The 27,583-nt window shown below is 38.9% G+C and overlaps 1 protein-coding gene across 29 annotated transcripts in view; it reads right to left on the minus strand.

Moving 5' to 3' along the window:
- Positions 1 to 27,583, minus strand: part of HUWE1 (HECT, UBA and WWE domain containing E3 ubiquitin protein ligase 1) — a 157,358-nt gene that overhangs the window by 103,411 nt on the left and 26,364 nt on the right. For all 29 annotated transcript variants that reach the window (NM_001110004.1, XM_059883355.1, XM_005228212.4 and 26 more), the window contains 4 exons: positions 15,931 to 15,997; positions 9,426 to 9,524; positions 8,546 to 8,752; positions 6,785 to 6,937 (listed from right to left, as the gene is read on the minus strand). In NM_001110004.1, the coding sequence (NP_001103474.1) occupies positions 6,785 to 6,937; positions 8,546 to 8,752; positions 9,426 to 9,524; positions 15,931 to 15,975 (504 nt within the window). In that variant the 5' untranslated portion in view covers positions 15,976 to 15,997. The remainder of the gene's footprint in view (positions 1 to 6,784; positions 6,938 to 8,545; positions 8,753 to 9,425; positions 9,525 to 15,930; positions 15,998 to 27,583) is intronic.

A 27,583-nucleotide genomic window follows, 5' to 3' on the forward strand; every position in this document is an offset into this window, starting at 1 on the left:
CACACACACATATATATACGGAACAATCTGCCTAACAAACAGCAGAATATACATTCTTCTGAAGTACAAATAATTAATAGTCTCTCACACAGACCATAGGTTAGGCCACAATACAAACTAAGAAACTTAAAAAAAATAAAATAAAATCATACAAAGTATCATATCCAGTGACAATGGAAAGAAATTAGAAATCTGTAACAGAAGGAAATCTGGAAAATTCACAAACACATGGAAACTAAACAATATACTCTTAAGAAACAATGGGTAAAAGAAGAAATCAAAAGGGAAACTAGAATATTCCTTGAGATTAATGAAAATGAAAACATTTCATATCAAAACTCATGGGCTATACCTTATGTGATAAAGCAGTATACAGAGGGAAATTTACAGTTGTTCATTGCCACCATTTATTGATAAGAAAGAAAAATTTCAAATCAGTATCCTAACAGTCCAGCAAACTAAACCCAAAACAAACAGAAAGAAGGAAATAGTAAAACTGGAGCAGAGATAAATGAAACAAAATAGAAAAACAGAATCAGTTAAAGCAAATTTGGACTTTGTTCTTGCTCTCTCATCTTATTCTTCATCTTCCCAACATTTGATCACTTCATGTCTCTGTGTCTCATTTTGTAATTCTTGCAATATTTCAAACTTTTTCATCATTACATTTGTTATGATGATCTATGATCAGTGATAGTTGCTATTACAACTGTCAGTTTTGGGGTGCCATCAATCACACCCTTGCAAGATGGAAAATTTAATGGAAAAAAATGTGTGTTCTGACTGGCACCTCTATCCCTCTCCTCAGGCTTCTCTATTCCCTGAGATACAACAATATCGTAATTAGGCCAATCAGAAAACCTACAATGGCCTCTAAGTATTCAAGTAAAAGGAACAGTTCCACGTCTCACTTTATATCAAAAGCCAGAAATGGTTAAACTTAGTAATTCTTACACGTTACATCTATTTCTGGAAACTTTCCACTATTGTTACTACACAACTTTAACTCTGTTTCAGTTCATTCAGTTGCTCAGTCGTGTCCGACTCTTTGCAACCCCATGAACTGCAGCACACCAGGCCTCCCTGTCCATCACCAACTCTCGGACTTCACTCAGACTCACGTCCATCCAGTCAGTGATGCCATCCAGCCATCTCATCCTCTCTCGTCCCCTTCTCCTCCTGCCCCCAATCCCTCCCAGCATCAGAGTCTTTTCCAATGAGTTAACTCTTCACATGAGGTGGCCAAAGTACTGGAGTTTCAGCTTTAGGATCATTCCTTCCAAAGAAATCCCAGGGCTGATCTCCTTCAGAATGGACTGGTTGGATCTCCTTGCAGTCCAAGGGACTCTCAAGAGTCTTCTCCAACACTACAGTTCAAAAGCATCAATTCTTAGGTGCTCAGCTTTCTTCACAGTCCAACTCTCACCCCCATACATGACCACTGGAAAAACCATAGCCTTGACTAGACGGAACTTTGTTGGCAAAGAATGTCTCTGCTTTTCAATGCTATCTAGGTTGGTCATAACTTTCCTTCCAAGGAGTAAGCATCTTTTAATTTCATGGCTGTAATCACCATCTGCAGTGATTTTGGAGCCCCCCAAAAATAAAGTCTGACACTGTTTCCACATCTACTTCCCATGAAGTGATGGGACCAGATGCTATGATCTTAGTTTTCTGAATGTTGAGCTTTAAGCCAACTTTTTCACTCTCCTCTTTCACTCTCATCAAGAGGCTTTTGAGTTCCTCTTCACTTTCTGCCATAAGGGTGGTGTCATCTGCATATCTGAGGTTATTGATATTTCTCCTGGCAATCTTGATTCCAGCTTGTGCTTCTTCCAGCCCAGCATTTCTCATGACGTACTCTGCATATAAGTTAAATAAGCAGGGTGACAATATACAGCCTTGACGTACTCCTTTTCCTATTTGGAACCAGTCTGTTGTTCCATGCCCAGTTCTAACTGTTGCTTCCTCACCTACATACAGGTTTCTCAAGATGCAGGTCAGGTGGTCTGGTATTCCCACCTCTTTGAGAATTTTCCACAGTTTATTGTGATCCACACAGTCAATGCTTTGGCATATTCAATAAAGCAGAAATAGATGTTTTTCGGGAACTCTCTTGCTTTTTCGATGATGCAGCGGATGTTGGCAATTTGATCTCTGGTTCCTCTGCCTTTTCTAAAACCAGCTTGAACATCTGGAAGTTCACGGTTCACGAACTGCTGAAGCCTGGCTTGGAGAATTTTGAGCATTACTTTACTAGCGTGTGAAATGAGTGCAATTGTGCAGTAGTTTGAGCATTCTTTGGCATTGCCTCTCTTTGGGATTGGAATGAAAACTAACCTTTTCCAGTCCTGTGGCCAGCGCTGAATTTTCCAAATTTGCTGGCATGTTGAATGCAGCACTTTCACAGCATCATCTTTCAGGATTTGAAATAGCTCACCTGGAATCCCATCACCTCCACTAGCTTTGTTTGTAGTGATGCTTTCTAAGGCCCACTTGACTTCATATTCCAGGATGTCTGGCTCTAGGTGAGTGATCACACCATCATGATTATCTTGGTCGTGAAGATCTTTTTTCCACAGTTCTGTGTATTCCTGCCACCTCTTCTTAATATCTACTGCTTCTGTTAGGTCCATACCATTTCTGTCCTTTATCGAGCCCATTTTTTCATGTAATGTTCTTTTGGTATCTCTAATTTTCTTGAAGAGATCTCTAGTCTTTCCCATTCTATTGTTTTCCTCTATTTCTTTGCATTGATCACCGAGGAAGGCTTTCTTATCTCTTCTTGCTATTCTTTGGAACTCTGCATTCAGACGCTTATATCTTTCCTTTTCTCCTTTGCTTTTCACTTCTCTTCTTTTCACAGCTATTTGTAAGGCCTGCCCAGACAGCCATTTTGCTTTTTTGCATTTCTTTTCCATGGCGATGGTCTTGATCCCTGTCTCCTGTACAATGTCACGAACCTCAGTCCATAGTTCATCAGGCATTCTATCTATCAGATCTAGGCCCTTAAATCTATTTCTCACTTCTACTGTATAATCATAAGAGATTTGATTTAGGTCATACCTGAATGGTCTAGTGGTTTTCCCTACTTTCTTCAATTTAAGTATGAATTTGGCAATAAGGAGTTCATGATCTGAGCCACAGTCAGCTCCCGGTCTTGTTTTTGTTGACGGTATAGAGCTTCTCCATCTTTGGCGGCAAAGAATATAATCAGTCTGATTTCAGTATTGACCATCTGGTGATGTCCATGTGTAGAGTCTTCTCTTATGCTGTTGGAAGAGGGTGTTTGCTATGACCAGTGTGTTCTCTTGGCAAAACTCTGTTAGCCTTTGCCCTGCCTCATTGCGTACTCCAAGGCCAAATTTGCCTGTTACTCCAGGTGTTTCTTGACTTCCTACTTTTGCATTCCAGTCCCCTATAATAAAAAGGACATCTTTTTTGGGTGTTAGTTCTAAAAGATCTTGTAGGTCTTCATAGAACCATTCAACTTCAGCTTCTTCAGCATTACTGGTTGAGGCATAGACTTGGATTACTGTGATAGTGAATGGTCTGCCTTGGAAATGAACAGAGATCATTCTGTCGTTTTTGAGATTGCATCCAAGTACTGCATTTCGGACTCTTTTGTTGACCATGATGGCCACTCCATTTCTTCTGAGGGATTCCTGCCCGCAGTATTACATATAATGGTCATCTGAGTTAAATTCACCCATTCCAGTCGATTTAGTTCGCTGATTCCTAGAATGTCGACGTTCACTCTTGCCATCTCCTGTTTGACCACTTCCAATTTGCCTTGATTCATGGACCTGACATTCCAGGTTCCTATGCAATACTGCTCTTTACAGCATCGGACCTTGCTTCTATCACCAGTCACATCCACAACTGGGTATTGTTTTTGCTTTGGCTCCATCCCTTCATTCTCTCTGGAGTTATTTCTCCACTGATCTCCAGTAGCATATTGGGCCCCTACTGACCTGGGGAGTTCCTCTTTCAGTATCCTATCATTTTGCCTTTTCATACTGTTCATGGGGTTCTCAAGGCAAGAATACTGAAGTGGTTTGCCATTCCCTTCTCCAGTGGACCACATTCTGTCAGCTAATTCCTTTTAGCTTTATAAAAAAAGGCTAATACCCAATAGGAAAAGTACTTCCTCATTCCATTTTCAATATTTTCTTCATGATTCCCCAGACTTCCATTGAAAAAATAAGAATTTGCTGAAAACTGTGAGGATAAGGGATATATAGACACTTGATGGTACTTAAGGGTAACAGGTAAGTCAAACCAACGATCTGAATTTGCAAGACAGAATAAGCTTGAAAAGCTATGCTGCTGCTACTGCTGCTAAGTCGCATCAGTCGTATCCGACTTTGTGCGACCCCACAGACGGCAGCCCATCAGGCTCCACCGTCCCTGAGATTCTCCTGGCAAGAACACTGGAGCAGGTTGCCATTTCCTTCTCCAATGCATGAAAGTGAAAAGTGAAAATGAAGTTGCTCAGTCATATCTGATTCCTAGCGACCCCATGGACTGCAGCCTACCAGGCTCCTCCGTCCATGGGATCCTTCAGGTAAGAGCTATACATCTTCACAATTACTTTCCTTCTGTTTCTTCTGTTGTCACAACCACCTGTTTTAGAATAGTTCTATTACTGTCATCCACAAATCTTCCTATATTTTGTGATCTAATAAGACTCAAGCACCAACAACAAGAAAGTTGTAGTAATCTGGGATTCTTAAAAGACCATGTCAAGCCAAACTTGATTCATGAAAGTCTGTGATGTTGTGACATTTCTGAGATGTTATCATTATTAAATATAAAGAAACATTTCTCACAAAATTATGTAAAGTTAATATGGGAAAACACTGGATGCTAGTACATTAAGTAAATAAAGCAGGATATAAAGTTACATATATGCATTCAGATATGTAACGAAATATGCCTGAAGACTAAGAAAATGTACCAAAATGATGAGCAGATACATACATCATTATAAATTTTCTTCTGTATATTTCCAAAATGTTAAAATACTGAGCACATAATTTTATTATGAAAAAAATATATGCCACCAAGATAAATCTATGGAATGTTTAAGATTACAGGGTACTTATCAGTACTACTCACAATAACTAGTTCTTTGTCCTTTTAATTATGCATATATATCACTTTCTCAACTACTATGTGAGCTTTCGTTTTTTTTAAAAAGAACAAGCTTTACACTAGATCCAGCACAGGATTAGTCATATACTTCTTGAATGTTATCAAGTGGAAGATGTGGATGTGGATTCAAGGAGCCAGGTTCAGGCTGACACCCAGGTTTGGGATAAAAACCATAATCAACACTGGAAAGAGCAGATACCACATCTCACACTTTATCAGAGGCTAAAAGTTCATAGGCTTTTCCTAAAAGTAATGTAACTTCTGAATCTCACTGTCCTCACCTACCAGAGTCTCCATGAGATCCTGGCAATTAAGAACACATAGCATATTTGATACTACTTCACTAGATAGGATTTGCTAAAGAATGGGTATGTATTCAGACATCAGGGGAAAAGGTCTTGATGCCTTTGGGATGGAACTATAAGAATCTGGTAAGATTCCGTACCTTTGCCCAATAGGATAGACTAGACCAATGTTTTCAAAGAATAATCCTTGGACCAGTAGCCTCACCTGGAAACTTGTTAGCAATGCACATTACCAGGCCCTAACCTATTCTTTAATAAATCAATTCTTTCTCATGTATGGCCAAGTCTAAGAACCAGTGTCCCAGACCATCACAAAAACCAAACCAACTGGCTTTTAACAGATTCAAGACTTCTTGGAGTACTTCTGCTACATTTTTAGTTCAGTAATATCTGTGCATATTAACAACTGGCTCACATCAACTGAGTTAACTGAGTCACCAAAAAACTTCAATGAGAAATGGTTAAAAAAAATCTAATATTTGCAAATCCAAAATATGCTCAAATTTTAAGGGATGCTACATCTAGATGAATAACTGGTGATTTTTTTTTATAGTTTCCTATATATCCTAGAATTTTTATATGTTATATTTATAATCATGCAAAAATGATTTTTAAGTAACCACACTTAAAATTAGCCTGAAACTCTAGTTTTATGACTTGTGAGGTAACTATTTCTATTCTGCTTTTATTAATAAAAAGTTAGCCCTATCAATTTTCTTCGAAGAAACCTTTCTAGCAATGGTTCTCTCTCTCAAATCTTAGTTACGTATTATCAATTTGTCTCTAGGAATAGTAGACAACAGTTTGACTAAGCTGAACTTTTAACATGAGTGTTTTTTTGGCTTCAATAACAATTACTACCACCACATGATAGCACTAAGAACCCTACATTTTATTTTATTCTGAAAATACTCTTAAGGTAGATATAACTAAATTCTCAGATGAAAAAACTGCTATCAGAACTAATAAGGTACATAGTCCAGGACTCAAAATCCAGATTTTTGCAGCCAGTATGTCCTTCCAGGTAAAATCTGATTCTAAACTGTCTTTCCATAAGGTAAGTGGCACTTTTGAATAAAGAGAGATTCTCGTTTTGAACAGAGATCCATGAAATTCCTCAAAATTACTTCATAAAATTGAGAATACTTCCTAGGATTTTGGGGGGAACTTAGCTTCTAAATGGTCCCCAATAGTCCTACTCAATTAGGCCAGTAAAGTTAACTTAGGGATTCCTATTCATTTTGACACTGCAAGAAACACCTGTGAAAAGGAATAATAGGGTCCAAATTTTGTGCTCTTTTGACTCTTCACCCATGACTCACCTCTGCCAAATGCTGCAGCCGGGTTAGCAGTGGGGTTCTCTTGTCAGATCCAAGACGTGTGATATAATTTGATCTTTTGCTAAACACATACAGAAGGTTGAGGACTGCCAGCACCACTTGCATATCAGAAGAAGCCAATAAAGTTGTCAAGTGCTACAGGGGACAAAAAGGTGACTTTGAAAACTTGAAATGCCAACAGAGTAATAGATTTATCAATAATTACAAAGCTATCAAGAAGTTTAACAATATAAAAAGATGTGTAAATATTTGAGCACCTATAATATGCAATCTATGGAGAAAGTGATGGCACCCCACTCCAATACTCTTGCCTGGAAAATCCCATGGACGGAGAAGCCTGGTAGGCTGCAGTCCATGGGGTCGCTAAGAGTCGGACACGACTCAGTGACTTCACTTTCACTTTTCACTTTCATGCATTGGAGAAGGAAATGGCAACCCACTCCAGTATTCTTGCCTGGAGAATCCCAGGGACAGTGGAGCCTGGTGGGCTGCTGTCTATGGGGTCGCACAGAGTCGGACATGACTGAAGCCACTTAGCAGTAGCAGCAACATGCAATCTTATGCTCAAGAAGCTTACAATCTGGCAGCATGAAAGTCCAATTTAAGTTTAAAAAATGTAAACAGTAGTTCAAAATTACATAGGCATCTCCACAGCAAGAAACCAATGACAAGAGACAAATGTGGTATTTTAATACAGCAGAACTCAAAACATTAACTCTCCAACTAGACTAAAAGTAGAGTAAGATAATTTTTGCTCCTTTTGTATCCTTTACAACAAAAATTGGAATTAGATAAAATATAGGGTTCTTTATATAGAAACTAAAAATAACAACAGTCGGTGGTACTTAAAACTGTTACAGTGTATTTAACAATAACCCGAGTAACTATTTTTGCTTTTTAATACAATAAAAATTCGCCAATATACTGAAACATTTGGTTAGTGTTAAAGTCAGTATGTAATTTAGCTGGAAATGAACCAAAGTATTTCTGACTGCTGATTATCCAGAAAGCTATGGATTTCCTTTTGCAACTTATTTATTTTATCTTCAACAGATTGCTCAGGTGCTATCTTTAGTTCAGTTCATTTCTCTTCTTACACCATTTACTTTCTACCTGTTTGTTCTGATTCTGGTTCTTTAATGAAGACAGGAAAAGTAACACAACAAACAACAGGGCACTAAATCAATAGTGATAAAAACTCTGAAGGTAGGCTAAAAGAAGAGAACTGCTTCTTATACTGATTCCTGACGAATTCAAAAGTTCACTACTTCCCATGCCCACTATACTCTTCTAAGAATACATAGCATGCTTTTAGCATACATTTTGGGGAGAGGGGAGAAGAGACTGAAAAGCAGCACACTAAAGCTTAGAAGAGCACCAAGTCCAGTGATGTGTCAAGGTAATCAAATTATGTCATATTAAAGTAATCTGGGGCTGCTCTGATAACTTGGGACAAAAATCAATTTCTGAAAATTCCCAAGAATACTTCAATACATGTTTTACATTCTTATTAATTTCTTTAATCTTAAAAGATGAGGTGAATGTGACAGTAAAGAACCTTCTCATCAACACTGTGAAGGGTTTCTTTAGCCAAGAAACATCTTACCATTGTCTTTGATGTTGAACACCCCAGAACTTTATAAAGAAAAGGAAAGAATCATCAGAAAGAAATAACAATTTCACTATTATGGACATGAAGAATTCTAGTAAAGAACAGACTATATAGGCTTAAACCTCTCCTACCTCTATGGAACTATACAGATGCCGGGAAAAGCTGTACTCAATGAGTAAGGCTGTGAAGTTCAACACAGCCAAGAGAAGCATTTTCAGTTGTTCTTTTTCCGGCCTATCACACACGAGCATCCATGACATGTTCTCCACTGTCTGTCCAGCATCTGCCAGAATCCCATCGAAGCGGTCCAACAGATCCACCCAGTGATATAACTCGCACTGGAGAAGGGAAGAGAAAGAATATATAAGAATAAGGTAAAAGTACTGTGTGGGTACTTTGCAGCTGAGCTTTGCTACAATAGATTGCTGAGCATGATACGTAGACAGGTTCACCTCCCACCTTTGCTTCTCTTCAATCCCCCACTAATACAGAAACCAATGAGAAAAATCATACTCTGAGCCACATGGACCTGAGCTCATTGTTTTATCCATCAAAACATACATGTTCTAACACCAGGAGACACCACAAAATCTCTGTAGCTAGGTCTTCAGAGAGACAATTCTGGGTATACTCTGAGGTCTAAAAACACAAGGACTTTCTCTGCTAAAATCCATTTTATCTGAAGTGCTTCTTTTTAGAGTTATCGAAAGAAGAGTCTTCTAAACTAAAAGTAAAAATCCTGAGACTATCTCAAACTCACATTGTCAGTTAAACTAAAGGAATTTTGTGGTTGAGATTTATCATCACCTGTATAAGCAATCTTCACCCTCAGTGAGCAAAATTTTCCCTTTACATTTCTTTCAAAATTTCCTTGGTAACCATTCACAGGCTAAAATTACCAGTCTAGAGATGTTCAAGACATACACACACACACACTAGATGCTTATTAAGCAACTGCTGAATGAGGTCACCTCATTGTGGTTTCTCTTTTGGGAGCATGGGTTTACATACCTTTCCAATGTTCCATGTTTTGATCTGCTGCAGTTCCAAAAGAAGTTGCTCATCATTACAAACTTTGAGTTTGTCTATTAAGGCTCTGCAGTCTGCAGGCTGAGAAAAACAAACAGATATTCACATAAGGGTGTTTTGGGGTATGAGGGAGACACATTGACAAAAAACAGGGGAAAAAAAACACCCTTATGTCAACACACACAATTTAACTTTTGATAGAACACACTTACATATGGCAAAACCAATACAATATTATAAAGTTAAAAAGTAAAAAAAGAAAAAAAAGAAAAAAGAAAAGAAAAAAAATGGAAAATTTCCAATCATTTGAGATTAATATGGAAATCTTATAATAATACAAGCCATCAGTGTTATTTTTTTAAACCTGGATGAACTTGTAGACAAACTACTTGGAAGGGTACAAACAACAGAAATAAAGGAAACAAGCTAAATATCAATAAAAACAAAAGGAAGGAGTCTGTATCATGGTCTGAAAGTTAACCAAAATGACTAGAAATGAGAAACACTGAGGAGTCATAGTGAATTCACAAAGTGAAGATTAGCATTGACTATATTTTTCGCAATATTAAGCCATCCCATTATAGGAGACAAAGACCTTTTGAATTGAATAAAACTAGGACTCCATTCTTACTTGTGGTTCCCATTTCCATATATTCCTGCTCTCCTTTTACTGATAAAAGGGCCTGTCAGGTACCTTGTCAGGTAACAAGGTGTGGATTCAGGGTTCAAAGTAAGTTTTCAAAAGTGGGATGGCAGGGGGCAGGGGGAGACAGGGAAGGGATAGGGACTGGGACAGAGAAGCTTCTATTAATTGAAGGCAACTGGCAGTGATCATGCTTGCTATTTAACTCTGTAAAACAGTATGGTATGTTGTGAATGGGCCTAGATTTGGAACCAAACAAATCTGGGTTCAGTTTTTAGCTCGATGTTTACTAAGCTGTTTGATCATAGGCAAATCCAACCTCTTAGCCACAGTTTTCTCATCAGGAAAAAAGACCTTTTAAGAACTACCTTGGAAATGTGAAGCTCAAGTGTTTGCACACACATAAAGCACTTATCTCACATAACAGGAGCGTAAATATTGAGAGACAGCATACTGTTACAAAGAACATCAGGCAGTTCAGTCGCTCTGTCATGTCCAATTCTTTGCGACCCCATGGACTGAAGCACACCAGGTTTCCCTGTCCTTCAACAACTCCAGGAGCTTGATCAAATTCATGTCCATCGAGTCGGTGATGCCATTCAACCATCTCATCCTCTGTCGTCCCCTTCTCCTCCTGCCTTTAATCTTTCCCAGCATCAGGGTCTTTTCTAATGATTCAGTTCTTTGCATTAGGTGACCAAAGTATTGGAGTTGCAGTTCCAATGAATATTCAGGACTGATTTCCTTTAGGATTGACTGGTTTGATCTCCTTGCAGTTCAAGGGACTCTCAAGAGTCTTCTACAACACCACAGTTCAAAAGCATCAATTTTTCAGCACTCAGCTTTCTTTATAGATCTCTTGACTTCTCACTTTTGCATTCCAATCCCCTATAATGAAAAGGACATCTTTTGGGGGTGTTAGTTCTAGAAGGTCTTATAGGTCTTTGTATAATGTTCAACTTCAGCTTCTTCAGAATTCCTGCTTGCAGCATAGACTTGGATTACTGTGATATTGAATGGTTTGCCTTGGAAACGAACAGAGATCATTCTGTCATCTTTCAGATTGCACCTAAGTACTGCATTTCAGACTCTCTTGTTGACTTTGAGGGCTACTCCATTTCTTCTAAGCAGTAGATATAATAGTCATCTGAATTAAATTCACCCAATCCAGTCCATTTTAGTTCACTGATTCCTACAATATTGATATTCCCTCTTGCCATCTCCTGTTTGACCACTTCCAATTTACCTTGATTCATGGACCTAACATTCCAGATTCCTACGCTATACTGTTCTTTATAACATCGGACTTTACTTCCATCACCAGTCACATCAACAATTTGGCATTGTTTTTGCTTTGGCGCTGTCTCTTCATTCTTTCTGGAGTTATTTCTCCACTCTTCTCCAGTAGCATATTGGGCACCTACCAACTCGGGGAGTTCATCTTTCAGTGTCATTTCCTTTTGTTTTTCATGGGGTTCTCACTGCAAGAATACTGAAGTGGTTTGCCATTCCCTTCTCCAGTGGACCACGTTTTATCAGAACTCTCCACTGTGACCTGTCCATCTTGTGTGACCATGGGCTTTAGAATTAAGGTAGCTGGTAAGCCACATCTCTGACTCTCTGTATCCTCTTTCACAAAATAAATTAACACAACCTATTTATCTAGCAATGTTGTGAGATTTAAACTAGGGGCATTTTCAGCAGCCAAAACTGAACATGGAACAATAGGGGCTCAAGGGCAAATTTTTTTTAAAAGCTAAGTCTGATATCTTTCCTCTCTCTAAAGTGAGCATTAAGAACTATCTCAAATTTCTGTGAAAATTTAAGGCATTAAAAATTCTTGGCACAAAATCCTTCCACAAACCAGACGTGCACCTTTTTTTTCTTTAAGTCATACAGGTTGAGGGAGAGGTATGAAGCAGTAGAAACAGGTAACATAGGAGTGTGAACTACCTGCTCATGCAGTTCACTTGTGCCTTTTGGATCTACTTGAGCCTACTATCAATACCACTTCAATTTCTAATGGCCAAACTCTACCCCCTAGGTCTTAAGCTGTTATTCTCCTATTGGGGCTTGCCAGAGGCATCACATAGTGCCTTCGGCTGACACCAAGGTAGACACCTGGATCTACTAGACCATAATGTCCATGGAGTAGGGCAGTTTACATCAGAGCTTGAACCTTTTGCAGTCTTTTCTAGATCCAAACATTACTGTCACCCTGGAAGTTATCCAGTATATGGATCAAAATAGCATGCGTAAACATGACATATGCTGCCTCCAAAATCTAAAGAGTCATTGCACACACTGTTCCTCTACCTTCATGGTGTGTGGTACAAGGTGTGGAAATATGTCTCTCACTTGAGAAGGAAATCTTGACATTTCCCAGACTTCTGGTAGGCACTCAACATTCAAAGGGCACTCTCTGGCACATGTATGTCTAAGGCATCTTAAGTGCTTGTGTTTTCTGGTCACAAGCCCCAGTTAGCATCAGTTCAGTTCAGTCCCTTAGTTGTGTTCGACTGTCTGTAACCCCATGGACTGCGGCATGCCAGGCTTCCCTGTCCATTACAAACTTCTGGAGCTTACTCAAACTCATAGTCATAGAGTCGGTGTTGCCATCCAACCATATCATCCTCTGTCATCCCCTTCTTCTCCTGTCTTCAATCTTTCCCAGCATCAGAATCTTTATTCTAATGAGTCAGCCCTTGGCATCAGGTGGCCAAAGTATTGGAGCTTCAGCTTCAGTCCTTCCAATGAATATTCAGGACTGATTTCCTTTAGGATTGACTGGGTTGATCTCCTTGCAGTCCAAGGGACTCTCAAGAGCCTTCTCCAACACCACAGTTCAAAAGTATCAATTCTTCAGCACTCAGTTTTTTTTATGGTCCAACTCTCACATCTATACATGACTACTGGAAAAACCACAGCTTTGACTAGACAGACCTGTGTCTGCAAAGGAATGTTTCTGCATTTTTAATATGCTGTCTAAGTTTGTCATAGTTTTTTTCCCAAGGAGTAAGTGTCTTTTAATTTCATGGCTGCAGTCACCATCTGGAGTGATTTTAGAGCCCAAGAAAATAAAGTCTGTCACTGTTTCCATTGTTTCTCCATCTATTTGCAATGAAGTGATGGGACTGGATCTTCATTTTTTGAATGTTGAGTTTTAAGCCAGCTTTTTCACTCTCCTCTATCACCTTCATCAAAGGTTCTTTAGCTCCTCTTCACTTTCTGCCATAAGGGTGATGTCATCTGCATACGTGAGGTTACTGATATTTCTCCCGGCAATCTTGATTCCAAGCTTGTGTTTCATTCAGCCTGGAATTTCACATGATGTACTCTGCATATAAGTTAAATAAGCAGGGTGACAATATACAGCCTTGATGCAGTCCTTTCCCAATTTGGAACCAGTCTGTTGTTCCATCTCTGGTTCTAACTGGTGCTTCTTAGCCTGCATACAGATTTCTCAGGAGGCAGGTAAGGTGGTCTGGTATTCCTATCTCTTTAAGAATTTTCCACAGTTTGTTGTGATCCACACAGTCCAAGGCTCTGGCATAGTCAATAAAGCAGTAGTTGTTTTTCTGGAATTCATTGCTTTTTCTACGATCCAATGGATATTGGCAATTTGACCTCTGGTTCCTCTGCCTTCTCTAATTCCAGCTTGAACATCTGGATGTTCTTGGTTCACGTATTGTTGAAGCCTAGCTTGGAGAATTTTGAGTATTACTTTGCTAGTGTGTGAAATGAATGCAATTGTGTGGTAGTTTGAACATTCCTTGGCATTGCCTTTCTTTGGGACTGGAATGAAAACTGCCCTTTTCCAGTCCTGTGGCCACTGCTGAGTTTTCCAAATTTGCTGGCATATTGAGTGTAGCACTTTTTTAGGACAGCATCATCTTTTAGGATTTGAATTTATTATGCCAGTTAGCATAATAGCATCAATTTAACATACCAGAACAATGCTGTTTTATCAGGAGTATCAAGATCCCTATGGACCTTGGAGTTTACTAAATGCACCAGGGACAAAAGTAAATCTTTACCATCTTGTCCCTGCTACATAAATGTAAACAGACTGAGATTTTCCTTACTTATGGTAATGCAAAAGAAAGGTCAGTTCAATGGCTGCATACCAACTGCCACAGTATATACTGAGTTGCTCCAATAAAGATGTCAAATCTAGGGGAAAAAAATCCTTCACACAGCTACTGATACATAAAGTGATCAATAAGTGTGCAGCCACTAGAGAGAACAGTATGGGGGTTCCTCAAAAAATTAAAAACAGAACTACCATACGATCCAGCAATTCCAATTCTGGGTATTCATCTAGAGAGTGAAAACATTAACTTGAAAGGATATATGAACACCCATGTTTACTGCAACATGAACAGCCAAGATATGGAAACACCCTAAGTGTCCATTGATAGATGAATGGATAAAGAAGATGTGGTACCTATATACAATGAAATACTATTCAGCCATATAAAGAAAGAAATCTTGTCATTTGTAACAATATGCATCAACCTTGAGAGCACTGAAATACGTCAGAGAAAGACAAAATACCATCAGCTTACTTATATATATGGAATTTAAAAAACAAAAAGCAAACAGCAAAAGAAACCCAAGCTCACACATATAGAAAATAGACTGGTGGAAGAAATGTGTAGAGGGCCAAATAAATAATGGCAAATAAACACATGTTTTCCTTAAAAATAATATCTAGTATTGATCACAGTATGGGAAATTGGGCTTGCTGCCTGAAGAAAATAGGCATTTTCAGGCCTTAAAAATGTACATAGTCAATGATCTAAAAATTCCATTTCCAGTTTATCCTAAGTAACTTACTAGTAGCTGTCAAGTAACATGAATCAGGAATTTGCACATAAGCATGACTCCAAGAACAAATCCATAACAAACTACTAGGTAAAAGATAAAGAAACTGAATTTGAATTTCTCTGACTATCTATAAGGTTGAATTATCATGGAAGTTTAAGGACATCATGCAAGTTTTCTTTTTGTTCTTCAGTTCTGAAAAAATTTGAGTATATAATTGTTGAAAATTCTTGATTTAAAAACATATCAAAAACCAAATGAAAAGGAAATAAATGGGTATGTAAAATATATATATATACTCAGTATATATGGCATTCAGTAAGAAACTGACATTTCAATGTCAAATACAAAATAAAACAGCACTAGCAGATAACTGGCATAAGGCCAGTGAATGTGAAAATATATGTATTAAGGCATGCAATTAGAACAGTGAAATACATTTTCTCCACCTATTAACAAAATTTTAAAAGATAACCTGCAATGCTGGAGAAGATGTGGGAAGACAACACTTCTTCTCAAACTCATTAGTGTAAAAATGAAGGAAAGGGCAGGAGAACTGCCCATGTAATAATCTTTTAAGGACTGGAACAAATATCAGTAGTGATACCCATGGCTGATACCTGCCAGGTAGTTCCAGTTTTTAAAAAACCAAGTGGCCTATATTTAGAAAATGAACTGATTAATTATGTGCCCAATACTTTGCTGAAAACCTGCTTCACATCAAGTAGTGAGGAATTATCAAAGCTATTTTATAGCTGTGGAAACCAGGCAAGTTAATAAACTCTCAGACACAAAAATCTAGTAAAATTCAAACCCAGGTCTAATTCCAAAGCTTGTGCTCCTTGAACTACAGCATAAGAAGTCTACATGAATGTTAACAATGTTTCAATACAAGTTGCTATTTTACTACATTGTATATATGTAAGTGATGATATGTTTGGAAGATCAGTATGAGTGAACTGACTGCAAAGAATTTTTTCCCGAAATGAAAAAAACAGGCAAACTTTGGATACTTACAGCCTCAGTAGGAGTCTTTTTCAGTTTAGTCCTGTCTACTTTCATGTTTCCAATTTTGTTTTATGATCTGAAAAGAAAATTTCCCCAAAAGTGAGAACTTAACGTTGCAAACTTGAGCTCTACATGCATGGACTCAGAAAATACAGAATAAACAGAACACAAAATTTTTAAAGTAAAAGAGAATCATGATGCAAACCAACTCAGAGGCATAGGTATGAGGTAGGGAGGGATAAAGAATCTCTCCAGATAAAGCTGGCCCATATCCATGTACAAGCTGGCCCACCAGCTTGTAATCAATCTAAGGTAAAATTAAAATGTCCCCCACCCCTCACTCACTCTCAAACTCATACTTGAAAACAAGAGTAAAAAGTTTTCTTAAACACACCTCAGGATGGAAAAAATTCACCATATCCTGCAATTTTCTGGAAAACTTAGCAATCCCACTTCTGGGAACTTACCCAAAGAAAATCATGAAAGTGTATATAAATATTTAATCACAAGAATCCATACTGCATGACCATGTCTAACAGTGAATTGGAAAGATGCAAATATCCAGAATAGGGTTGGTTTAAAATGGAGCATTACACGGCTGTTAAAAACACTGCACAATTCTATTAACACAGTGAAATTCTATCACAGTGAAATAAGGCTATGAAACAGAATAAATAGTATAAACCCATATCTAAAGAAAACAGCTTAGAAGGGGTATGCATCAAAATGTTACCTTAATCTAACCAAATGGATTATGTATGTTTCTTTTACTTGTATTTTTTCTGTATCTTTTACTGTTTTACAGTATAGTAAAATAAAGCAAGAAAATCAAAGGATATTTTTATCAACAAATGGTACCAGATCAAGTAGATAGCTATAGGCAAAAAGATGAACTCTGACCTCAGCCTCATATTTTAATATATAAAAATTAACTCAAAATGGATCATCAGATAAGGATGTGTAGCAAAGGGAACTCCTGTGCACTATTGGTGGGAATGTAAACTGGTGCAGCCACTGTGGAAAACAGTATGGAGGTTCCTCAAAAAATTAAAAATACAATCCAGGAATTCCACTTTTGGATATTTATCCAAAGGCAATGAAAAAACTTGAAAAGATACTGTTATTATTGTTCAGTTGCTCAGTTGTGTCTGACTTTGCGACCCCATGGACTGCAGCACTCCAGGTCTCCCTGTCCCTCACCATCTCCTAAAGTTTGCCCAAGTTTATGTCCATGGCACCAGTGATGCCATCCAGCCAGCTCATCCTCTTACACCCTCTTCTCCTTCTGCCCTCAATCTTTCCCAGCATCAGGGACTTTTCCAATGATTCTGCTGTTTGCATCAGGTGATCAAAATACTGGAGCTTCAACTTGGGCTTCTCTGGTGGCTCACTCAGTAAAGAATTTACCTGCAATGTGGCAGACCTGGGTTCGATCTTTGGGTTGGGAAGATCCCCTGGAGAGGGGAATGGCTACCCACTTCAATATTCTGGCCTGGAGAATTCCATGGATAGAGGAGCCTGGCAGGCTACAGTCCATGGGGTTGCATGACTGAGCGACTTAGCAGCAGCAGCAGAGCAACTTTTAACTTTTTAGCTTTAGCATCAGCCCTTCCAATGAGTATTCAGGCTTGATTTCCCTTAAGATGGACTGGTCTGACCTCCTTACTGTCCGGGAATCTTCTCCAGTACCAGGAGTCTTTCACCTCAGGAGTTTTCTCCAGCACCACAGTTCAAAGGCATCAATTCTTTGGCGCTCTGCCTTCTTTACAGTTCAGCTCTCATAACCATACATGATCACTGGGAAGACCACAGCCTGAACTATATGGACCTATGTTGGCAGAATAATGTCTCTGCTTTTCAACACACTGTCTAGGTTTGTCATAGCTTTCCTGCCAAGAAGTGACTGTCTTCTGATTTCATGATTGCAATCACCATCCACAGTGATTTTTGAGCCCAAGAAGAAGAAATCTATTACTACTTCCACCTTTCCCCCTTCTATTTGCCATCAAGTAATGGGGATGGGGATCTTCGTTTTTTTAATATTTAGTTTTAAGCCAGCTCTCTCTTCCTTCACCGTCATCAAGAGGCTCTTCCCTGTCATTAGAGTGGTATCATCCGCATATCTGAGGTTGTTGATGTTTCTCCCATCTATCTTGATCCAGCTTGTAGCTCATCCAGCCTGGCATTTTTTATGATGTGCTCAGTGTATAGGTTAAATAAACATGGTGACAGCAGATAGCCCTGTCATATTCCTTTCTCAATCCTGAACCAGTTGTTCCATATGGGGTTCTAACTGTTGCTTCTTGACCCGCATACAGGTTTCTCAGGAGACAGGTAAGATGATCTGGTATCCCCATCTCTTTAAGACCTTCCCACAGTTTGTTATGATCCACACAGTCAAAGGCTTTAGCACAGCTGATAAAACATAGGTAGATGTTTTTCTGGTATTCCCCTGCTTTATGATCCAGTGGGTGGATGCTGGATCAGAGATATATGCAACCCTATATTTACTGCAGCATTACTTTCCAATAGCTAAGACATGGAAGCAACCTAAGTGTCCACTGATGGATGAACAGTCTTATAAAAAAGATGGAAACCTTGTCATCTGTACTAACATGAATGAACCTTGAGGGCATTATGCTAAGTGAAATAAGCCAGACATAAAAGATAAATTCCGTATGATTTCATTCATTTGTGGAATCTCAAACAAACCCACAAAACCCAAAATACAAAATTTACAGATACATGGAATAGATTGGTGTCTGACAGAGGCAGGGGTTTGGGGATGGGGGAAATAGGTGAAGACAGTCAAAAGGCACAAACTTCCAGTTATAAAACAAGCCATGCAGATGTAATGTGCAGCATGACAACTACAGTTAATATTGTACTGTATATTTGAAAGTTGCTAGGAGTATATCTTAAGGGTTCTCATCACAAGAAAAAAATTGTAACTATGCTGATAGATGCTAACTAGACTTATTGTGATCATTTCACAATATATACAAATATGGAATCATTATATTGAACATCAAACTAATGTAATGTCAAACATCAATTACATCTAAAAAAATAAAAGATCATGGACTTAAATGTAAACTTTAAAATCTACTGGGAGAGAGATTTGTAAACCACATATACTATCTAGAATATATAAAGAATTCTCAAACCCAACAATAAAAAAACCCACCACAGTCTTCCAAAACAAGAGCACTGACTAAATCTTATGCAAATAAACAACTCACAATGATTTTACTGTTTTAAAAAATGTACATGAAATCGCTGGCAAATCTTCACACAACCTCACTTCAACTAAAGCAATTTTGACTTATTCTGTACCAGTTAAGGGTCTGGGTGGAAAACAATGGACTCTGGTGAACCAAAGTGAAAATATAATTTACTGGAAGGATAACTGATAGCTCATGCTACTGACAGGAAAGGTTAGAGATCCACATCAGAAAACAGAAGGAGCCGAGGAAGCCAGGCATCCTGGAACTACAGCCAACGACCTCCCACAGACACAGCTTAGTTGGAAGTACCTATGCTGGAAGCCCAGAAGCAGCTGCTGGCAGCGGTATGATTTCTAAATGGTCTCAGGTTATTTGCATCAGTGGCTCTAGACACAAAGTCCCAAGAATGACCATCTAGTTGGTGAAGCTGAGGTCTCATGCCTATGCTCTAGCTGTCAAGGTTCTGGGAGAGCAAGTGCATTCAGCTTTTTCAGTTTTGTTCAGGTTCGAAACTTTTCATAAACAGATTCAGATAATAGGCACCAAAGTAAAAAAAAGTGAAACAAGCCAAAACAATTGATCAAGCACATGTCCTCCTAGATGAAATGTTAACCTGGCTTTTATAACTTTTTTGCAAGAAATACCTATAGTCTAAAAAAGAAGTATCACTGCCTGTGAGACATTAATTAAGAAAATTCAAGTTTTTTTTGTCGTTCCTAGTTATTCTATTAATGTGCTCATCTCACACGCTAGTAAAGTAATGCTTAAAATTTTCCTTAATGTGCTCATCTCACACGCTAGTAAAGTAATGCTTAAAATTTTCCAAGCCAGGCTTCAGCAATACGTGAACTGTGAACTTCCAGATGTTTAAGCTGGTTTTAGAAAAGGCAGAGGAGCCAGAGATCAAACTGCCAACATCTGCTGGATCATCGAAAAAGCAAGAGAGTTTCAGAAAAACAGCTATTTCTGCTTTATTGACTATGCCAAAGCCTTTTACTGTGTGGATCACAATAAACTGTGGAAAATTCTGAAAGAGATGGGAATACCAGACCACCTGACCTGCCTCTTGAGAAATCTGTATGCAGGTCAGGAAGCAACAGTTAGAACTGGACATGGAACAACAGACTTGTTCCAAATAGGAGGAGTACGTCAAGGCTGTATATTGTCACCCTGCTTATTTAACTTATATGCAGAGTACATCACGAGAAACGCTGGGCTGGAGGAAGCACAAGCTGGAAACAAGATTGCCGGGAGAAATATCAATAACCTCAGATATGCAGATGACACCACCCTTATGGCAGAAAGTGAAGAGGAACTAAAAAGCCTCTTGATGAAAGTGAAAGTGGAGAGTGAAAAAGTTGGCTTAAAACTCAACATTCAGAAAACTAAGATTATAGCATCTGGTCCTATCACTTCATGGGAAATAGATGGGGAAACAGTGTCAGACTTTATTTTTGGGGGCTCCAAAATCACTGCAGATGGTGATTGCAGCCATGAAATTAAAAGATGCTTACTCCTTGGAAGGAAAGTTATGACCAATCTAGACAGCATATTAAAAAGCAGAGACATTACTTTGCCAACGAAGGTCCGTCTAGTCAAGGCTAAGGTTTTTCCAGTAGTCATGTATGGATGTGAGAGTTGGACTGTAAAGAAAGCTGAGCACAAAGAATTGATGCCTTTGAACTGTGGTGTTGGAGACGACTCTTGAGAGTCCCTTGGACTGCAAGGAGATCCAACCAGTCCATCCTAAGGGAGATCAGTCCTGGGTGTTCAATGGAAGGACTGATATTGAAGCTGAAACTCCAGTACTTTGGCCACCTGATGCTAAGAGCTGACTCATTGAAAAGACCCTGATGCTCGGAAAGATTGATGGTAGGAGGAGAAGGGGACGACAGAGGATAAGATGATTGGATGGCATCACTGACTCTATGGACATGGGTTTGGGTAGACTCCAGGAGTTGGTGATAGACAGGGAAGCCTGGTATGCTGCGGTTCACGGGGTCATAAAGAGTCGGACATGACTGAGCGACTGAACTGAACTGAAGTGAAGCTGGTTTCACAGTGGGAAGGGAGAATACTTTTTGAGTGCTTACTACAAGCCAGACAATACTTAGGCTGGTATTTCCCAAAACATTTTAGAGTATCTTGTTCACAAAGACTAGGTTCTTGGGAAACCTGAAGCCTGGCATGCTGCAGTCCATGGGGTTGCAAAGAGTTGGAAATGACTTAGCGACTGAACAACAACAAATTTCTCTTCCTTTAGGACAGTCACATGGCTGACTGACATTACTTACAGTTCCAAGAAATCCTGGATAATGGAAACTTATTAGGGCACAGAGCCATTCCCTGCTCCCCTCCCCCAGTTGGCATCTACTAGAAGTCTAATTTAAGAATCTCAAAGAATATACTTTGAGACATGCTGCACAGGGGATTCATAAAATAGTCTTTAACACAACCCTCACCATTCAAGCCAAGTTCTGTCCCCATTTATAGACAGAAAACTGAGGCTCAGAGAAATTAAATGCCTTGCCTGTTTAGTGAATGTAGGCTCCAAGATCTAAATCCAGGTCTTTCTGATTCCCAAGTCCATACTTCAATAACATGGTATTCAAATATTTGCTAGTTTCATTACAACAATAAATACCTGCACATGAAAATACCAATTTGTGACAAACTCCCCTACATTGTTGGATCCTATTGTTCAAAAAAACACTGTAAGACAGGAAGCTGGGTCACAAGGTGAAAAGCTATTATCAATCTCACTAATGATGGAACAATAACTGGAGAATGAGTTCTACCTAATGTTTAGAAATTAAACAAATGAAAACCTCATTACATAAAAAAACCTCTAACAAAAAGAAGCTAATTCTAAATAAATTCCTGGAAATGACCTATTGCTTTTCTTCAGTCAGACAAGAACTCTGTATACCAAGCAATCTCTACACATAAAAAATATTTCTTTCTAAACTTAGGTTGGAAAGATCAACTTGCAGAAATCTAATGAATTATTATGAACCACCACCATGGTAATGGTAGCAATTACCATTAAACTTAAATACTTCTATTTAATTAACTATTTTTTCACTTCTTCACCACCACCCCCCCAGTTTCACTTATCTTTGAAGTTTGAATCTTGGTTTTGTAGGTTTTATATCAAGCCAAGAGTGCACAATTAAAATACACCAAGCGAAGTCATTACTACATTCTGTAGTAACCACCTTCAGTTGATCAATTTTAGAAAGACTTTCAATATTGAAATAAGCTAAAGCAGAGGACAACTGTAGTTCCAAACCTGGGTCAAGAGCAGTAGAGTGTATTGGTAGACTGGCCTTATTATTCAAAGTATGGTTGAAGGATCAGCAGCACTGAGATCACTTGGGAGTTATTAAAAATGCAAAATCTTAGGCCCCACCTAGACCTGAAGAATTGATCTGTATTTTAAGATCTTCTAGTGATTCATATATGAAGTTGAGAAGCACCAGATCATAACACAGGCTCCAAATCAGGAAACCCAGATTAGAATCCCTGCTATATTATGTACTGTATGAGCATATGGACAAATCGTGTGATGTGCACTTCTGTTTCCTCACCTGTGAAATATGGATAACCAATCTCCCTACTTCCGTACTCACTTTCATCCAATCCATTCTCCAGAGAACAGCAAAAGTAATCTTCTTGAAACATAAATCAGCTCAAGTTACCTTCCTTGTTTAAAACCTTACAAAAGTTTTCCTAGAATTATTTCCAAATTCTAACCATGACCCAAAGAGCCCTGGCATAATTTGGCTCCTGGAACTCTCTCCAATCGCCTCTCTACACATATCAGTCTTTCTGTTTAGTTTCTGGACTATTCTGAATTCTTTCTGGCCTCTAGACCTTTACAGGTGCTATTGCTACTGCAGTGCTTCTGCTCCACACTCATTCTTCCCACAGCTACCTCTACTTCAGGATCTGACTTTAAATTAAGACCTAAAATGGCTTTCCAAGGCAATCCACCTAAAGCTGGTCTAACTGCTATTTTTTAGTGACAGTGCCCTGCTTATTTCTCTCATAGAAATTATCGATTAATAACTGGTTTGAGTGCTTGCTTCAGCAGCACATATACTAATAACTGGTTTGATTTTCTACAATGTTAATTTCTCAGCATCTCATATAGCATCCTTCATGTGGTAGGTATGCAAATATTTGTAGAACTGAGTTCAGGAAAGAAGTACGCACTGAGAATAAAATCTGTGATTGCAAGCATATAGACAGAACTTGAAGCCATGGGTCTGGAGATGATCACTTACAGAGAAGGAAGGAAAGAGACACAGAACTGAGTTCTTGTTTGCTCTAACATTTAAAGGGAAGGCAAAGCAGAGACAAATCCATGCACCTATGGACACCTAATCTTTGACAAAGGAGGGAAGAATATACAATGGAGAAAAGACAATCTCTTTAACAAGTGGTGCTGGGAAAACTGGTCAACCACTTGTAAAAGAAGGAAACTAGAACACTGTCTAACACCATACACAAAAATAAACTCAAAATGGATTAAAGACCTAAATGTAACACCAGAAACTAAAAAACTCCTAGAGGAAAACATCGGCAGACTATTCTCTGACACAAATCACAGCAACATCCTCTATGACCCACCTCCCAGAGTAGTGGAAATAAAAGCAAAAATAAACAAATGGGACCTAATTAAACTTAAAAGCTTTTGCACAACGAAGGAAACTCTAAGCAAGGTGAAAAGACAGCCTTCAGAATGGGAGAAAATAATAGCAAACGAAGCAACTAACAAAGAACTAATCTTAAAAATATACAAGCAGCTCCTGTAGCTCAATTTCAGAAAAATAAATGACCCAATCAAAAAATGGGTCAAAGAACTAAATAGACATTTCTTCAAAGAAGACATACAGATGGCTAACAAACACATGTAAAGATGCTCAACATCACTCATTATCAGAGAAATACAAATCAAAACCACAATGAGGTACCATTTCATGCCAGTCAGAATGGCTGCTGTCCAAAAGTCTACAAACAATAAATGCTGGAGAGGGTGTGGAGAAAAGGGAACCCTCTTACACTGTTGGTGTGAATGCAAACTAGTACAGCCACTATGGAGAACAGTGTGGAGATTCCTTAAAAAACTGGAAATAGAACTGCCTTATGACCCAGCAATCCCACTGCTGGGCAGACACACCGAGGAAACCAGAATTGAAAGAGACACGTGTACCCCAATGTTCATCGCAGCACTGTTTATAATAGCCAAGACATGGAAGCAACCTAGATGTCCATTAGCAGATGAATGGATAAGAAAGCTGTGGTACGTATACACAATGGAGTATTACTCAGCTATTAAAAAGAAGGCATTTGAGTCAGTTCTAATGAGGTGGATGAAACTGGAGCCTATTATACAGAGTGAAGTTAGAAAGGAAAACTAATACAGTATATTAATGCATACAGATGGTATTCAGAAAGATGGTAATGATGACCCTATATGTGAGACAGCAAAAGAGACACAGATGTAAAGAACACACTTTTGGATGCTGTGGGACAAGGCGAGGGTGGGATGGTTTGAGAGAACAGCACTGAAACATGTATATTATCATATGTGAAACAGATCACCAGTCCAGTTCAACACATGAGACAGGGTGCTCAGGGCTGGTGCACTGGGATGACCCTGAGGGATGGGATGGGGAGGGAGGTGGGGGGGGGGGCGGTTCAGGATGGGGAACACATGTATCCCCGTGGCTGATTCATGTCAATGTATGGCAAAAGCCACTACAATATTGTAAAGTAATTAGCCTCCAATTAAAATAAATTAATTTAAAACAAAAAAAATTAATAAAGGGAAGGCAAAGGAGGAGAATCCAGCAAAGGAGAGGCTGGTGGGGTAGAAATAAAACTAGTTTATCACAATATCATGAAAGGCAAAAGATGGCAACTGGATCAAATGTCAAAACGAGGTATTTCCAGAAAAATGTTTGTTGAAATTGGGAATAGAGATAACTTGTCAAGCATTAGTTTCAGTAGGGTGGTTGGAAAGAAAGCCAGACTGGAATGAATCAACGAATCACTAGGAAGTGAGGCTATATAGATTACATGTGTAGAATACTTTTTTGAAAAGACTGTCTGTAAATGAAAGCAGAGAATTATGGGGCCTCACTGAAAGAGTGTAGGGGAGAGGGGAAGGAAATAATGGAAAGAAAATACCTAAGAAAGTTGAGGGTAGGGGACTACTTAGCCTCTGTTTCACCTTATAGAGTGAACATTTATTTGGGTTTTGAACAGCAGAAACAGTATTAATCAGAACCAGGACAATCCTCTTCTTAATCTCTTAAAACTTGACTGAGTGTCCCTCCTATTGTACCCTGTACCTATCACTTCCTGACATTAATGTGAATATCTGTCACAGAGTGAGGAGGAAAACCAACCAACCAACCCTGGGAAAAGCGTATACAACATTATGAGTGGCTCCCTATAGGTGGCTGGATAACACAGCTTTATTTACACTTTTCAGAGCCTCCAAATTTTCTTAATTATGCATCCATTTGTAATGAGAATTTTTCTTGTGTACAGTTTTTCTTAAGGGAGAAAACAGTGGCCCCTGAGCCAAAGGGCTGCATCAAATTAAGAAAAATATTATCTAAACAAATGCCTTGGATTGGCTGCTGTCTTCTCTTGGAACTTCTTTTCTATACTTCTTGTTGTTTAATCCTGGCACACAGCAAGCACTCAATATTAATTTGGTGTATTATTGGTAGGTTAAGAAATGCTGCACACATGTATGGGAGTATGGATTAATCAAAGTTAGCCTACCCACGGGGATGTAAGCTCCATGAAGCTGTGAGCATATTTCCTATTTGATTGTTTTGTTCACTGCTGTACACTTAGCTCTTGCAGGAAATAATAAATATTGGTTAATTAAATGAACCAAAACAAAAGACAAAACAAAAGTCAGCCTAAAATTTCCACTGAAATCATGGAAAAGTACTATGGTGGTTTTTAAGCAATGCTTTAGAGAATACTAAACTGTGATGTCCTATAAAGCAAAAGACTTGATTATATTTGCCTTTTGCCTCTCTGGAGTCTTTCGAAGTAAATTCGGGTGAGAAATGCCCAGATCATCCATCGTGTCAGGAAAGAGCAAGCTGAATTCTGAAACCCAGCCTGCTATTCACCATTTGATTAGAGGCAGAGACATCACATTACCTGATTTGTAAAAGGGAATACCACTTGATTACCAGGCTTTCTCATCCAGTTTAGTCTCGGATTATTTACATTAATACCCACTCAACAAATATTCTGAGAACTCATTTATCACCTGTAATAACAGATAATACTGACCCCCTATTATCTGTTACCTCTAATCCTTACGACAACTTGGAGAAGAGGATAGTTCTGGTTTACTGAGGTCAAGAGTAGCTGCTGCTGAGTCAGTTCAGTTGTGTCCGACTCTGCAACCCCATAGACGGCAGCCCACCAGGATGCCCCATCCCTGGGATTCTCCAGGAAAGAACACTGGAGTGGGTTGCCATTTCCTTCTCCAATGCATGAAAGTGAAAAGTGAAAGTGAAGTCGTTCAGTCATGTCCGACCCTCAGCGACCCCATGGACTGCAGCCTACCAGGCTCCTCCATCCATGAGATTTTCCAGGCAAGAGTACTGGAATGGGGTGCCACTGCCTTCTCCTCAAGAGTAGCAATATACCCAATAAGTAGAAGCCAGATTCAAACCAGATTTGCCCCACAACCCTACAGTGCACAAAATGTCAATATGCAAACTCCACCCCCCTACACTCCTCCTATAGACAGTGATATCCCTATTATTGGCTACATTAAACATGACCCTGAGGACTGTTGACCTATATTTTATTGGACATTGATAGTAAGATGTAATAATAAAGAAACTGAGGTATAGCCTTTGCTCACTCAAGACAAAACTTGAAATTATCTGCAGAAATATTTCGACAGGGTCTCTCCCTCAAACTCTGAAAACCCTATACCTCAGATATGCTTTCATGCTTGCTTGGTGCTTTTCTACAGAAAAAAATCTATTTCTGCTTCACTGACTATGTTAAAGCCTTTGTGTGGATCACAGCAAAATGTGAAAAATTCTTAAAGAGATGGGAATACCAGACCACTGTACCTACCTCCTGAGAAACCTGTATGCAGGTTAAGAAGCAACAGTTAGAACCACACATTGAACAGTGGACTGGTTCCGAATTGGGAAAGGAGTACATCAAGGCTGTATATTGTCACCTTGCTTATTTAACTTTCATGCAGAGTACATCATGAGAAACGCTTGGCTGGAAGAAGCACAAGCTGGAATCAAGATTACCAGGAGGAATATCAATAACCTCAGATATGCAGATGACACCACCCTTATGGCAGAAAGTGAAGAGAAACTGAAGAGCCTCTTGATGAAGGTTAAAGAGGAGAGTGAAAAAGC

This window comes from Bos taurus, chromosome X (genome assembly GCF_002263795.3).
Source record: "Bos taurus isolate L1 Dominette 01449 registration number 42190680 breed Hereford chromosome X, ARS-UCD2.0, whole genome shotgun sequence".
Taxonomy (NCBI): Eukaryota; Metazoa; Chordata; class Mammalia; order Artiodactyla; family Bovidae; genus Bos; species Bos taurus.